The sequence below is a fragment of the Hydra vulgaris genome, chromosome 03, assembly GCF_038396675.1.
Source record: "Hydra vulgaris chromosome 03, alternate assembly HydraT2T_AEP".
In the NCBI taxonomy this organism is placed as follows: Eukaryota; Metazoa; Cnidaria; class Hydrozoa; order Anthoathecata; family Hydridae; genus Hydra; species Hydra vulgaris.
In genome coordinates this window covers 56,209,443-56,225,486 of record NC_088922.1, presented here as the reverse complement: position 1 = coordinate 56,225,486, position 16,044 = coordinate 56,209,443, and the positions used below count along the sequence as shown (strand labels likewise).

The 16,044-nt window shown below is 28.2% G+C and overlaps 1 protein-coding gene across 6 annotated transcripts in view; it reads left to right on the top strand.

The window, feature by feature from the left end:
• Positions 1 to 14,137: 14,137 nt before the first annotated feature.
• The window catches only part of LOC105843081 (probable serine/threonine-protein kinase nek2), a 31,768-nt gene continuing 29,861 nt past the window's right edge, over positions 14,138 to 16,044 (top strand). For all 6 annotated transcript variants that reach the window (XM_065793755.1, XM_065793751.1, XM_065793753.1 and 3 more), the window contains exons 1-2: positions 14,138 to 14,375; positions 14,558 to 14,690. In XM_065793755.1, the coding sequence (XP_065649827.1) occupies positions 14,253 to 14,375; positions 14,558 to 14,690 (256 nt within the window). In that variant the 5' untranslated portion in view covers positions 14,138 to 14,252. The remainder of the gene's footprint in view (positions 14,376 to 14,557; positions 14,691 to 16,044) is intronic.

Below are 16,044 nucleotides of genomic sequence, written 5' to 3'. Positions count from 1 at the left end.
TTTAAAAAAGTAACCGCGAAAATAAATTTATCTACTTATTTCAATACCACGTCAATAATAACATTAAAAAGTTTTATAATGGCATTTTCGAAAATGGTAGATTTCTTTGATTAGCAAACGGACAAGAATTACTCAATCAAGTGCTTTTTTAATTGATAATATTTTAACCACTGATGTTTTTAACGTATCCTTAGTAAAAGGCATAATTAAAAAGGACATATCTGATCTTTTTCCTACATTCTTTTCTATAAATATAGAAATAAATTACTTCCTAATGAAAAACGAGTTTTCAAAAAGCGCATTTTTACAAATAAAAACCTTTAATCTTTTAAAGAACAATTATCTCTAATTGATTGGAGCATTATTAACACCTATGATAGTACAAACTTAGTTTATAACTCCTTTTTTAAAACTTTCTATGATATTTACGACACTAATTTCCCTGAAGTTAATTTAAATCTCAAAGCTAAAAGTATTAAATCGCCTTGGATTACAAAGGGTTTGCGGAAATCTTCAAAAATTAAAAAAAATAATGCATTAATTACTTAAAATGTAAAACAAATGAAAATAAAATTATATATAAAAATTACGCTAAACTTTTTGAAAGCCTCAAAAAAAAAATATTACTTAAATTTACTAGATAAATATAAATTAAATTTTAAACGCACTTGATTTATAATAAGAGAAATTAGTGGCAGCAAAAAAAGTACATCCTTGTACATTAGGGGTATGACTAAAAAAAAAATTTAAGAATTTTTTATTCCCCATGTAACCATGAGTGGAGAAATTATATTTATAAACATAAAATATATTTTTTTTATGTAAATTGTCAAAAAAGATCACCCCTCAAGCTGAAAATAATTTTTCCTATCTTTTTAGTGAGTTATAAAATAGAAATATAATAGAGAACCCAATCTTACTCAATATACGACTGTGATCACAAACATCATAAATTCTACAGATTTCTTTACGAGATAACTGAAACTTTTAATTACTGCAATTTTCGATTTGAACCCTGTTGGACCGCGCGGAAGTGCTTCAGCATTTTATAATTGGTTTTTTGTATATAACCGGAATTGTCTTCTTTAACTTTGTCAAACTGTTATCTTGTGTTTTGAACATTATGTCCAAAAATAGAGTTGCTTCAAACAAGAATAAGAAAGTTTGGGAATCAAATTTAGTAAGGTTTAAAAAAGCTAAAACTTCCAGAAAATGTACTACTGTTGTTAAAAGTATTAGTGAAATGAATAAGATGCCAACAGAACAGCGTATCATTGATCGATTTAAAAGTTTGTCATCAAATGTGAAAAGTAGAAAGGAGAGAATTGCAATTGTGGCTGAAGAAACTAAATTGCTATGGAGAAAGCTAAATATTCCTATTCAACAAGGGAAATCGGCAGCAGAAAGAAAAATAGAAAATGTATTGAAAAAACTTGACAAAGATAGTCGAAAACCCGGAACTCAAAATTTTACACGATTGTTTGACATAACCGATGAGAAAGGTGAATGGTTGTGTCAGGAAGATAAAGAATTTTATTGTCTTCAAAAGTCAACAAATGGAAGAGCTGGATATTGTATCCTAATTAAAGATGCTGAAGGTATTCATCCAAGAAAATTAGTGTTGATAAAGAAACAAATGTCCATCAGTCAAGGACAAGATTTTGTTGAATCAGCTAGTGAAGGAGAACCTTCAAAAAGTGAAGAGCAGTGTTTCAGCAGTGATATTGAAGCTGAAGGTCCTTCATCATCATCTAAAAAACAAAAAACAAATTCAGCAGTAAATTTAGTGATTTCTGCTAAGATTAGTACCAAAAAAGCACATAAAGTCTGTAAAACTCTTTCAGAAAGTGGCATTTCTATTCATACTCCAACGCAAAGTGGTATCTACAAAGGTGTTATGAAAGAAGGAGAAAAGTTGAAAGCAAATTATATGGAAAACCTAAAAAATGAAAAGTGGTCTTTGCACTTTGATGGAAAACAAATAAAGAAAATGGAACATCAAGTAGTTGTTTTGAAAAATGAAAATAGAGAGGTTAGGCTTGCTGTTCTGGAAATGATGAATGGAAAAAGTGAAACAATATATAATGGGATAAAGCATGTGCTAGATGAGTATGAGCTGTGGCCAGCCATAAAAATGATTGTATCTGACACAATATCTACAAATACAGGATTAAGAAATGGTGTAGTTACACGGTTACAGAAACATTTTAAAACCATTGGACTAGAAAAGCCTGTTTTTATTGGATGCCAACACCATATTCTAGATACTCTTTTGAAACATGTCATGAATGATCTTTTTGAAGGATCGACAATGTCACCATATCTCCATTACCCTTTTGTGACAAGGTTGCAGCAAGATTACGAGAACTTGAAGCTATTGTTTAGTAATATTGGAAATCCTTTGACGAAAGTGAAGCGAACTCGCTGGAGAGATGACATGGATTTCCTGAATCACTCAATAGCATGTTATAGAAAGTTTAAAAGCACAGGTAACTTTCCAAAAGTTAATTTCAAATCACTTCCTGCTATAAGCAATGCAAGGTGGAATTCGAGAGCCATTTTTATTCTACTTGCTTACATTTTAGTACCAGAATACCAAGAATCAGAATCAGCTCAAGCAGCATGTGACTTCATCTGTGGTTCATGGGGTGATATATGGTTTGGGGGTCACTACTTCAATCCTGCAGACTTTGTTAATCTATTAGAAGCATGCAATGAGCATCCTAAAGCATTGAAATCATTGAAAAGGTTTTGGTCCACTGAGCCAACACCAATACCAACACAACGTTCAAATATATGTGCAGAACGTGCTGTATAAGTGATGCAAGACTTAATGCCATTATGCCATAGCATAGAAAAACTAAATATTAAATACTTATTGTCAAATACACAGTAGACAAATTTTAATTATACATGTTTATTGGTTTCTATAAAGTAGTGGAAGATGTGTTGCAAAACTACATTTTTTAAAAAAAATTTACAAATATTTTTTAATTGGGGGGTGAACTTTTTTGACATATAGTAAAAATGCTTGTTATTTTTCTGATTTTTGCACAAAATCTCCACTAAATTTAGTATGGGGATATAGGGTTGCAAAATTGTCATATCCCTATTGTACATACCTTTGCCAAACATGGTTAAACATAATAATGAATTTTTATATGATAAAAGACAAATTACGGAAGAGTTTAATAAAAATTTAGTGTCTGTAGGACTAAATCTTGCAGTTTAATGAATGATTTATGGTTCCCTCTAAGCTCTTACTTGAACTCTTTTGAATTATCTTTTGAAGAGTTTGAAATTGCCTTTAAAATGTTAAAATCTAACAAAGCAGTAGGCCCTGATGGTATTAACGGCAACATTATTATAAGTTCATTTGATGTTTTAAAAGATATACTCTTTAAGATTTTTTCAATATCAATTAAACAGGGAATTTTTCCACAAGCTCTAAAATTAGTAAAAGTTATACCAATATTAAAAGGTGGTGACATTGAGAATATAAGTAACTATCATCCAATTTCACTACTTTTTGTATTCTCTAAAGTTTTAGAAAGAATTTTGTACAATAAAATTTATAATCATCTTACTATAAACAATTTATTATACACCAATCAATATGGATTCCAAAAAAACAATTCCACTGAACATGCCATTCTACAATTTACAAAAAATATATCTGACTCATTTGAAAATTTTCAATTTACTTTAGGTGCTTTCATTGACTTGGCAAAAGCTTTTGATTCTATTGATCACAAAATTATTTTTAAAAAGTTGGAGTAGTACAGAATTATTGGAAATATATTAATTTGGCTAAAATGTTACCTAAATAATCGGAAACAATTTGTTTATGCGGATGATAACGTATCATCTAATTTGTTAAATATTTCATGTGGAGTACCTCAAGGATCCATATTAGGACCCCTCCTATTTCTAATATATATTAATGATCTACCAAAAACTTCTAACCTAATGACAATTATGTTTGCTGATGATTCTAACTTATTTTTTTTCATAAAAACATTTATACATTAAATATTGATAAAACTAAATGGATTCTTTTTCATCCCTATGGTAAAAAGCACCAGCTGCCTAGCAATTTACCCTTTCTTTTTATCGATAACATAATTATTAAAAGAGTTCAAGTGACAAAATTTTTAGGTATACATATCGATAAAAATCTTAATTGGAAAAGCCACATTGCTAACTTGTGCAATAAAATTTCAAAGAGTATAGGCATTTTATACAAAATAAGAAACGTTCTTGATAAACATACCTTAATTAATTTGTATCATTCGCTAATTCATTGCCATATTAACTATGCAAACATTGCTTAGAGTAGCACTTATAAAAGTAAACTGAAACCTCTCTATCGGCAACAGAAGCATGTAGCACGCCTGATAAATTTCTAAGACCGTTTTGCTCACGCCAAGCCTCTTTTATATGATATGAAAGCACTCAATATATCTGAGTTAAATGTTTTTAATATTCTTTGTTTTATGTATAATTGCAAGACCCACCTATCACCCGTTTCTTTTTGTAACTTGTATTTACAAAGAGATAGAAATAAATATATTTTAAGGAACGATAATTTAATTCGGCAACCATTTTCTCAAACCAATTTTGGAAAATTTTTTATTTTCGCGGACCATTTTTATGGAATAGTATAGTTCTAAATACTTCTAAAGATTTTTCTCAAGAATGTAATTTTGATTCTTTTAAACAAAATCTTAAAAAACTCATTTTTTCAACTGAAAATATACTAATCTACTTTTAAATTTTTGAAAATCCTTTATCTACAGGGTGGATGCTCGAAATCCGGACAATTTTAAATTTGCCGGCATTTTTTTGTTTTTAAATTCTATGTTGCGAAATTCAAACATTAATCAAAACAAACATTGTACTCTCGGGAAAAAAAAAATTTGCAAATTTAGCACAGCATGTCAAAGGAATATGACCGTAGAGTTGCAGTGGTTGAGTCCCTCCGCGCCGGGCACTCTTCCAGAGATTATAAAATGGTTTGGCTTCCCAAAAAGCACAGTTTATGATATTGCAAAGAGGTTTAATGATGGTGCAGAGTCTGTAGAACGAAAAAAAAAGACTGCTCACAAACCAATCAGGAATAAGGCCTTCATCAGCAGAGTACAGAAGTCGATCAACAAAAACCTCCATCAGGAAACTGAGCAAAGATATGAATGTGTCTCATTACACCATGAGAAGAGTGATCTGTGATGACCTTAGGTACAAGTCCTATATCCTGAAAGTCAGGCAGATGTTGTCTGCTTCAATGAAGGAGAAGAGAGTGGCTAAGTGTTCCGTTCTTTTAGCGTCAATAAAACATGAAGCTGCCGGTAAACTTCGTTTTTTCAGCGATGAGAAAATTTTTACTGTAAATGCCAAAGTGAACAAAAAAAAGACAGATGATTGGCCCAAGACCCAGAAGATGTCCCAGTAATTGGTCAGACAAAATTTTCTGCCTCTGTCCATGTCTTTATGTCTGTTTTCAGCAAAGGCCATGTTATGCCACCACACTTCTGAAGGGCCAAAATGTCAACAAAGAAGTCTACTTGAACCTTCCGATTAAGGTGGTGAAACCTTGGATGGACAAGTGTTCCAATGGTAGGCCATATGTGTTTCAGCAAGACTCAGCTCCTGCTCATACCTCCAATTTGGTACAGGGTTGGCTTGAAGAGAATCTCCCTATGTTCTGGTTGAAGCACTTTTGGCCTCCAAACTCACCAGATCTCAATCCATTGGACTATTATGTCTGGGGCACTTTGGAACGTGAGACCAATAAATCAAGTCATAACACTGTTGAATCTCTAAAGCGAGCAATTACTACTGCAGCTGCCAAAATGTTGGCCGATGAGGTGGAGCACGCCTGCTCCAGGTTCAGGAAGCGTATCGAGCAAGTCATTGAAGCTAAAGGCAGCTGGATTGAGTGAAATGAAAGCTCTTATATGTGTATATTACTGCTTAAAGTTTCAGAAATATAGCTTTGAAACTAATACTTTTATTGTAATTTTTATTTTGTGTCAAAAAAGTCCGAATTTCGAGCATCCACCCTGTATATTAGTATATGTAAATATTTAATGAATATTCTTCTTTATTTATTTTTTTGTTTATTTTTTTATCAACAAGCTATCATTTAACATGTTTAGTTTTTGTGAATATTTTAACATATTTTAGTTTTTAAGTTTTAGAACTCTTCTATTGTATTTTTTTTTAAATCTTCTATTGTAATCTTCTATTGTATGTTTATTTTTATTTTAATTTATAATATTATATTACGAACTTTATATACTTTTATTATTAAATTTAATTTTGTAATAAAAAAAATTGAACAAAAATAAATAAATAACAAGAATAAAAACATTAAAAAAATATATAATAATAATAATAATAATAATAATATATATATATATACATATATATATATATATACAAAAATTATTAATATATATATAAGAAAAAGAAAATAAAAAATAATGAATGTATGCGTAGGCCTGTAAATCGAGCCGAACGAGCCAAGCTTGCCAGGGCTCGGCTTGGCTCGTTTACATATTAAGAGTGTTCAGGCTCGGCTCGAGCTCGTTTCGAACATGAGATTCTTTGTTCGTTAAGGATTAATATTGTTTGGGCTCGGCTCGTTTAACATGTTGCTCGAGCTCGACCGGTTTAAAACTCGAAATAACTATTGTAACCTGTTAGTTTAAAGCTTGTTTAGTAAAAAAAATTGTTCGTTAAAGGCTCGTCTGTAAATAATTTTTAGTATATATTAATATATATAATATCACAACTTTATTTATTACATATATATTATTATAATATAAATAAATATATATATATATATATTCGAGCTTTAATCGAGCCTATATGAACGAGCCTATGATGTTCAAGCTCAGGTCGTTTAATAAACGAGCCTAATTTTTTGTTCAAGCCCGGCTCGTTTACCATTCGAGCCGAACATGAACGAACTCTTGTCGAGCCGATCACCAAGCCGCTCACGATTTACAGCCCTATGTATGCGTATCTGCCAATATACTTGGTGTTTTTTGCTGTCAGAAGCGTAAACGGAAATTTGGTAATTTGGCTTAACACACAGTAATAACCATCGTATGGCTATCTAGGTCCTTTTGCATAACTTTTTGAACAATCTGGAAATGCATTATATTCAGTCTGGAAATGAAATGAAATTATATTGATTATATTCAGTGATATATAATGAATAATATATAGCGAAAAATTAAGATTCAGTGATTATTTTCGGCAAATTAGATTCAGTGTGCGCAAATGATTTAAATAGTAAATTATGGATATCATTGTTCGCATGAGTCAGCTGTTTGGAAGACATAGTAATTTGATTGATGCAAGCCGTAAACACCATAACAAAAGGAAATAACCATTAAAAAATAAAAAAATCTTTCTGATATTTTCAATAGCGGTTTCTCTGTGACAAGACCTGATGGTCTTCTTTGAGTATCCGCGTTCTTTATATTTATTTTTTATTATTTATTTCTTAACGATATCTTGACTTGTTAACTTTTCTTTTTTTATATATATTTTTGTATCTGTATCATAAATATTGTAAAAAAGAACAACAACAAAAAAAAAAAAATGGTGCAAGCATAATACCCAAACTAACATCATCTTTTATCATATCAAGGGTTTCATTAGTCACAAATAATTCTTTTTGGGGCCCTATAATGAACAATTTGTAGAAATTGCACATCAAGATTTTCATCAGCATTGGTCAAGGTATAAGCAAAATAATAATCATCCGTGTATATCCGATAACCGTGTATATTTGATTACCCAAGCTTAATGAAGTTTATGTCTTTTAACGAGTACGGATACATCACCCAGTAAGTGCCGTTTCTGCCAGTATTTGGCACTTAAACGTTATATAACATAAACAAATCGTAAATAAAAAGTGCCAAAGCTAATCGTAAATAAAACGTTTCTAAGATGGATCTAATAAAAATCTTCTAGAGGTTTATCTCTTGTAGCATTTAGAAAAAAGCAAACAAGATGTAATAAAAAGTTTTTCATAACACTGTATTCGAAGCAGATGTGTTTTTTAGTTTTGTAATGGGACCAGTCATCGATTCTTTAGTGAAAGATAGGGCAACACGGAACAAAATTAAAGAAATATTTTTGAAATTATAGCTAACAAAACCTAAATAGATGTATATATATTATTTTCCAGTTAATAATTTTTTCTTTTTTTGTAACGAAAAAATGAAAGTTTTCATAACGTTTTCTCAATTAATTTAGTGAAAGTTTCTAAATAATTTAGTGAAAGTTTCTAAATTCTAGCAAAATTTATTCTTTACGAGTTTTTTAAATTCACGCGAATTTAAAAAAACAAACAAACGAATCCACCTAGTTAATCAATAAGGGCTCGAATAATTGAATGCGTGAATAAATCCATCAAATTAAAAATAGGTGCCCTTAGAAGTCCTTACGCTCTTACCACAGAGCACCGCGGTAGAGCATTTAATACGAAAATTGAGCAGCCATAGCACTGTGGTTAGTGTGCTTGCCTCAGAAGCAAGAGATCCGTGGTTCAACGCTACCTCGAGACAAGTTTCATAATATTGCTAAGGAAGAAGACGTGAACTTCCTTTCAAATGCTCTTCCGCGGTGCTCTGTGATAAGTTCGAAGAACTTCTTGGGGCAACTAAATAAAAATTATAATAAGTGAGTTCACGCTTCTTTCCTAACCGATGTCACAAAACTTGCCGAGAGGTGGAGTTTAAATCATCGATCCTTTGTTTCTGAGGCAAGTGCGCTACTACTGCGCCACGGCTGCTACAATAAATGACATGAAAAATACTTATTCATCATCATTCCCTTCATATCTCACTACAAATACCAATAATATTGACATTTACTGCCTAGATCAAATTTTGAAAACGTTTAACAACAACTTTACTAGTGTTGGTCTAAACCATGCATGTATGCATGCACGTAGATAATATTGCAAGTAGAATGATACTTTAGATTTAGATTTCTCGGATAATAATTTATTAAGTGACAATGGTTCAACGTTACAAAAAACAAAGATGCTCCTTCTTTAAAGCTAAATAATTCGCTAAATAAAAATTAAAGCTAAATATTCGATGAAATATTAGATGGTGTAGTAGTTTCAAACAAACAAACAAATAAAAATACTTATTTAAAACTCTCGATAAATGAAAAAGATTTCCAGATAATTTGAAAGTAGTCAAAGTCCAATAAACAAAAGTAATGAGAGTTCTGAAATTTTCTAACTAAAGGCTTATATCTTATCTAAAACTAAAGGCTTATATCTTATCTAAAACTAAAGGCTTATATCTTATCTCTAACTAAAGGCTTATATCTTATCTAAAACTAAAGGCTTATATCTTATCTAAAACTAAAGGCTTATATCTTATCTAAAACTAAAGGCTTATATCTTATCTCTAACTAAAGGCTTATATCTTATCTAAAACTAAAGGCTTATATCTTATCTAAAACTAAAGGCTTATATCTTATCTAAAACTAAAGGCTTATATCTTATCTAAAATTAAAAGCTTATATCTTATCTAAAACTAAAGGCTTATATCTTATCTAAAACTAAAGGCTTATATCTTATCTAAAACTAAAGGCTTATATCTTATCTCTAACTAAAGGCTTATATCTTATCTAAAACTAAAGGCTTATATCTTATCTAAAACTAAAGGCTTATATCTTATCTAAAACTAAAGGCTTATATCTTATCTAAAATTAAAAGCTTATATCTTATCTAAAACTAAAGGCTTATATCTTATCTAAAACTAAAGGCTTATATCTTAACTAAAACTAAAGGCTTATATCTTATCTCTAACTAAAGGCTTATATCTTATCTAAAACTAAAGGCTTATATCTTATCTAAAACTAAAGGCTTATATCTTATCTAAAACTAAAGGCTTATATCTTATCTAAAACTAAAGGCTTATATCTTATCTAACTAAAGGCTTATATCTGTTTTATCTATGTTTTCAAAAATATTTTAGCATGTCTTCTATTTTTTGAATAATAAACTTCATTACTCTTCATAGTTTGATTTGCAGAAAAATATTTCAATAAAGCAAGCTACTATGGAACGAATATTAAATAACAAAAGAGTTTAAAAAATAAGAGTTTACATCATAAATATTTTTTGATTTATCAAAAGCTTTCATATCCGTGAATCCCTGTGTTCTTTTGGAAAGGATGTGATTCAAACGATCAGTATTTTTATTTAAATGAGCGGTAATTATAGACCAGCCGCCGTATTCACATTTTTCTGTTAAACTAACGGAGAATTTGAGTGTCTGTTAAGAAAAAACTCTAAACGGCCGGTTATGAAATGGAGGAAAGTAAGTGGTGTTCTAATCTTTACGTTTAAGCTCCGTTTATTAACCTCTCCGATAATTTTTTCAGTTAAAATTCCTCCGTTAGCTATCTCCGTTAACTAGTTTTTGTGTTGTTTTTCTCATCGCACCTAAACGTTGCGATGCCAACAGACAATGATTTTGCCTAATTGGTAAATCGCAGTCGATGATTTTTAAATAATGGTTGCTGATAAAGATTTTGTATCTACTTAACATTTAGTTTCACTTTTGTAAACTTTATGTTTATGTTTCTTTACTCTTATGAATTAAACATATTTTCATAACTCTATTTTCTTCAATTTTTGCAAACGGATCAAAATATTTAAACCGAGTAATTTTAGTGTGACTCATTTCAAAGCGGAGATTTTATTTTGCTAGTGTTTAAACTATGTATTAATTTTAAAATGAGTTATTTCACTGTGTACCTTGTACTGTGTTCTTTCTGTTTAAGAAATTGACAACTAGTTATTCAAAAATTATTTTACTTTTGGAAATGAACTAAGCTAAAATTTTATGGTTAAAAAAAAATAACAAAAACGTCTAAAAATAACTCTTAAATAATATTTAATATAAAGTTCTACACACAAAAATACAAAGATATTTTTGTAAAAAATTGCGCCCAAATTCTTTTAATTATGCTTGGTATAATTTTAACAGAGAAAATTTCATGAAACTTCTACAAAACTTTGTCTTAGAGCATATAAAAAGCTTTGTTGGCCCCCAAATCCATATTTTGTTGCTACAGTCCTGTAATACAGGACTGTGTACATAACACAGTGGTATAATACAATCATACAGTGTATGATTATGTAATTCAAAGACATGGATTGGAAAGGCAAAAACAAAATGGAAATATAAAAATTGTTTCTTTTAAGTAGCACTTGATATTTAATTAACAATTTATCTTTTTAAGATTATATTTTTGTAAAATTAGTATTAGAGAGGAGTAGGCAAAAAACCATGCTGCTATCTTGGCCACAGCATGGAGATTTTACCATGTGCTTTTTATAAAATACCCTATACCATGTGTCTATAATAAAGTCAATATTGTTAACTGTTTTATAAGACTTATATACAAGCTAAAAAAGTTAGAAATGCTCAGCTTATATCTTTTATTATAAAACTATATGGGAACTTATAAAACCAAAACATGTTTCAAAAGAAAGAGTTCAATTTTTTGGTCATTACTATCCAAGAGTTTCTAAAATTGGCAACAGTAAAGATTATGAATATATATATATATATATATATATATATATATATATATATATATATATATATATATATATATATATATATATATATATATATATATATATATATATATATATATATATACAGTTAGAGAAATAAGTAACTGAACAAAACATTTTATTATGGAAAATAAACTTTGTTGGGTTATTTCAAAAAAAAAATAACTTCATAAAAATAAAAAAGATTATTATTTTGAAAAAAAATTTAATTACGAATTTAATATGCAAAAAAAAAATTTCAATAATAATATTTAATTGATAATTATTGTTCTACCACTACTTAAGTCAGCTGATGCATATACACTCCCTACATGTTTAAATTATTTAAGGTTATTATAAAAAAAAATCTACTGGTCATTTTATTTAAACTACTGATTGTTTTATCTATTATATAGGGCAAGAATAATTAAATTATTGATCAAAAATTACTGGTATCTAAATAAAAAAATACTGATTATTTTATCAAATGATCATTTAATATTGCCTGTTTAACAAAAATAACACTACCATAAATAAAACCTTTTCCTGAGCAAAAACTCTTACTGACCAAAAATAATATGCAAGCAATTAACTATTTATTTAATGTCCCAGTATTAATTAATATTGGGATATTAAATTTATGTGGAGTGTTACAAGAATAAATCTTTGGTTCTCTCATACTTTTTATTTGTATCAACAGTTTTTGAAACGTGTTTGAAACATTTCATCATCTATGCTTAAACAACAAACTAATAGCTAAAAAATAAATCAACTTGTAATCTAAATTATCAATACTTCTTGAAAATAAAATTAAAAAATCTGATCCTGAATTTAAAGAAATACTCAGAACTTGCATATTTTTCTTAAATGGGTTAATAGCCAGCTCTTTAATTTATAAACCACAAACTTTTAAATTTTTTGTTTTAACCCACTATCTAGCAAGCATGCGCTAATAGTACTTTTAACTTTCACTTATTGTAAATATATGTGGCGTAATAACTTTTTTGAGTGATTTTGTACACATTATATATCGGAGATTTTATTGAATTATATAATTATGTTTGTTAAAAAAAAAAAAATGCTGATGATATTAATTTATTTATGCCCATTATTAAGCTTTAGAAAACTTGTAATAGTTAAAAAAAAATTTAGTGAAAGTTAACTTCCGATAAACTTTAAAAGCATCCAGTTTTTAAGCCTCCAAATAAACTTTTTTAAATTTCTGTTTTTAGGCTTTTAGTACTAATTTTCTATTTATTTTCAAAAGTTAAATTTCATTGTTTGCATAGTTAGAGTAGACTAAAAATCCCTATCGTTTTACTTTTTGCAAAAACCTTTCTGAAGTCCAATATAAGAAAACGGGTTTTTTTGTTTTTTTTTGACAAATAATAAAAAAGTAAGATCTGATTTAAATTTTTATGTTACAAAAAAATAAGGCAATAAATCAAAATAAAATTTCAGCGCCATGGGAGTATTTTAATTAACTACTTAATTTTTTGTTACATAAGTTTTATTAGGCCAATTTTTATTATTATCTTATTGTAAAAGTATTTATTTTTATTAGGCTAATTAAGTTTTTTTAGGTCAATTAAGTACTTTTTTATTACCACTTTTAACAAGTATCTAAAAAATGCATTTTGCGAGAAACGATTTATTAGATTCTTTTTAAGTGTTTAATATTTCCGAAATTATTTTTTTACAATAAACATTTTATCAAAGTTAAAGATTTTTTATTCATTTCATCTGTTCACTTACAACGAAAAATTTAAGTTGTTGTATATATATATATATATATATATATATATATATATATATATATGTGTGTGTGTGTGTGTGTGTATATATTTATGTATGTATGTATGTATGTATGTGCTAATTAAAATTAGTATTATTCTCTTTTGGAATTATTTTTATTACTCTGAACTAATAAGTTGCTAAGTTTGAAGGAAAACAATCTATTATATATATACATACATACATACATACATACATACATACATACATACATACATACATACATACATACATACATACATACATACATACATACATACATACATACATACATACATACATACATACATACATACATACATACATACATACATACATACATACATACATACATACATACATACATACATACATACATACATACATACATACATATATATATATATATATATATATATATATATATATATATATATATATATATATATATATATATATTTTTTTTTTTTTTTTTTTCTTAACACATTTTCTTAACATAATTTTAAAACAGTTATATATACTTAGTTAATTTTAATATTTTGTATTTTAATTTTTTAAACAAAACTATTGTTTTTCGTATTTACATCTTGCTTTTTATATTTAAAGCTTCAAGTTGAACTTCTCAACTTTCTATAATTGAGTTTTACGCTTATAATCTTTTTTAAACAACAATATAAAATGTAAAATTTAAAAACAATAAAACTAAACTTGGTTTAAAAGTTTTAAAAACAATGAAGAAAAAAGGTATAATATTATTTTTTCGTTTAGATTTCTGTGCAGGAGTCACAAACAAAGGAGAGAAAGAGAAAGTTTATCATTTGTTATTCAGGTTTTAAATGTAACGTAGGTAAACAATGTTGCCATAAAGTTTATGGATGAATACAATCAGCTGAAGATTTTGGGAAAAGGTTCCTTTGGATGCGTATGGTTAGTCAAGAGCAAAAAAACAAATATTAACTTTGTTATTAAAGAAATATCAATCACAGGTTTGAAGGTATTACCTTTTTTTTAATTTATTTTTTCCGTTTAAGAGCAATTACAACATTAAATTACACAGATAAAAAGTTAAGATAATAACCTTGTAATATATTACAATGTACGTTACGTCGCTTATAAAAACCTTAAAATAATGTGTTTTGCTTCATGCGGTTTACATTGCTCATATTTTTATTTTAGCTGCATGAACAAGAGTCAGCAGTTAATGAAGTTAAAATACTGGCAACACTTCGTCATAAAAATATAATTCGCTATCAACATGCTTTCATTCAAGAGACAAAATTATGTATTGTTATGGAATACGCTGATGATGGTAAGAACCTATAACCAAAAAAATTAAATTCTTCATGACACTTGTTTTTAACGTGTTTTAAAACTGATTGCCTATTTTATATTTATAAATAAATTAGAAGAGTAGGGCAGGGCTAGTTGAGCATAAGGGCAAGTTGGGCAATTAAAATATCTCAAAAACTACGCATCACATAATAAAACATCAAATGGATGAAAGTTAGGGAATTAGAATGTTGCTACGCAACATTCTAATTCCCTAACTTTCATCTGTTGGAAAAAGATGAAAGTTAGGGAATTTAATTTCCCTAACTGCATCTTGTTGGAAAGCAGTTAAGTAAGATACTCGGGCACTTTAAATGCTTATAAATTTTTCTATTTGAAATTTTCTATCTGAATATTTTAACAATTTATCAGACTTTTTACGATTAAAATTACCTGTTTTTTTCCTATGTCTTACTGTTTCCTTTAAAATCTAACTAATGTGTCACCTAGCCTAGTAGGGGTAAGTTGAGCAGCTTTACAAAAAATAAATAAAACAGAACTTTTGAACACAATAAAACAACTTTGATAAGAAATAATTAACGGTAAATTATATATTTTTAAAATTAGTAATTTTTAAATTCAAAGTTCAAGAAAGTTGAATAAAATAATATTTGTATATTTTATGACACTTTCTGACTATTTAATTTTTTCTTTTCTCTTACTTACGTCATTAAAGTGTATAAAATAAAAACTTTATAAATTAGTCACACGCTTACTGTTTAAAGTTAAAGTTTTATTGATGATTTACCCAAGTTTCGTACCATGCATATTCATTGATTGCTCAACTTACCCCGCTGGGACAGGTTGAACAGCTCCACAAACTTTAGGCAATGTCTTTTTTGAACAATTATCTGATTTTAACGCCATGAATTTTAGATGAACAATTATCTGATTTTAACGCCATGAATTTTAGATGAACAATTATCTGATTTTAACGCCATGAATTTTAGATGAACGATTATCTGATTTTAACGCCATGAATTTTAGATGAACAATTATCTGATTTTAACGCCATGAATTTTAGATGAACAATTATCTGATTTTAACGCCATGAATTTTAGATGAACAATTATCTGATTTTAACGCCATGAATTTTAGATGAACAATTATCTGATTTTAACGCCATGAATTTTAGATGAACAATTATCTGATTTTAACGCCATGAATTTTAGATGAACAATTATCTGATTTTAACGCCATGAATTTTAGATGAACAATTATCTGATTTTAACGCCGCGAGTTTTAGTATTGCATTTATAACCGAAAATCTATACTTTTTCAAGATGCAATTGAAAATGCAACATTTCTAGTTGGAGTATTTTTGATTAATTTTT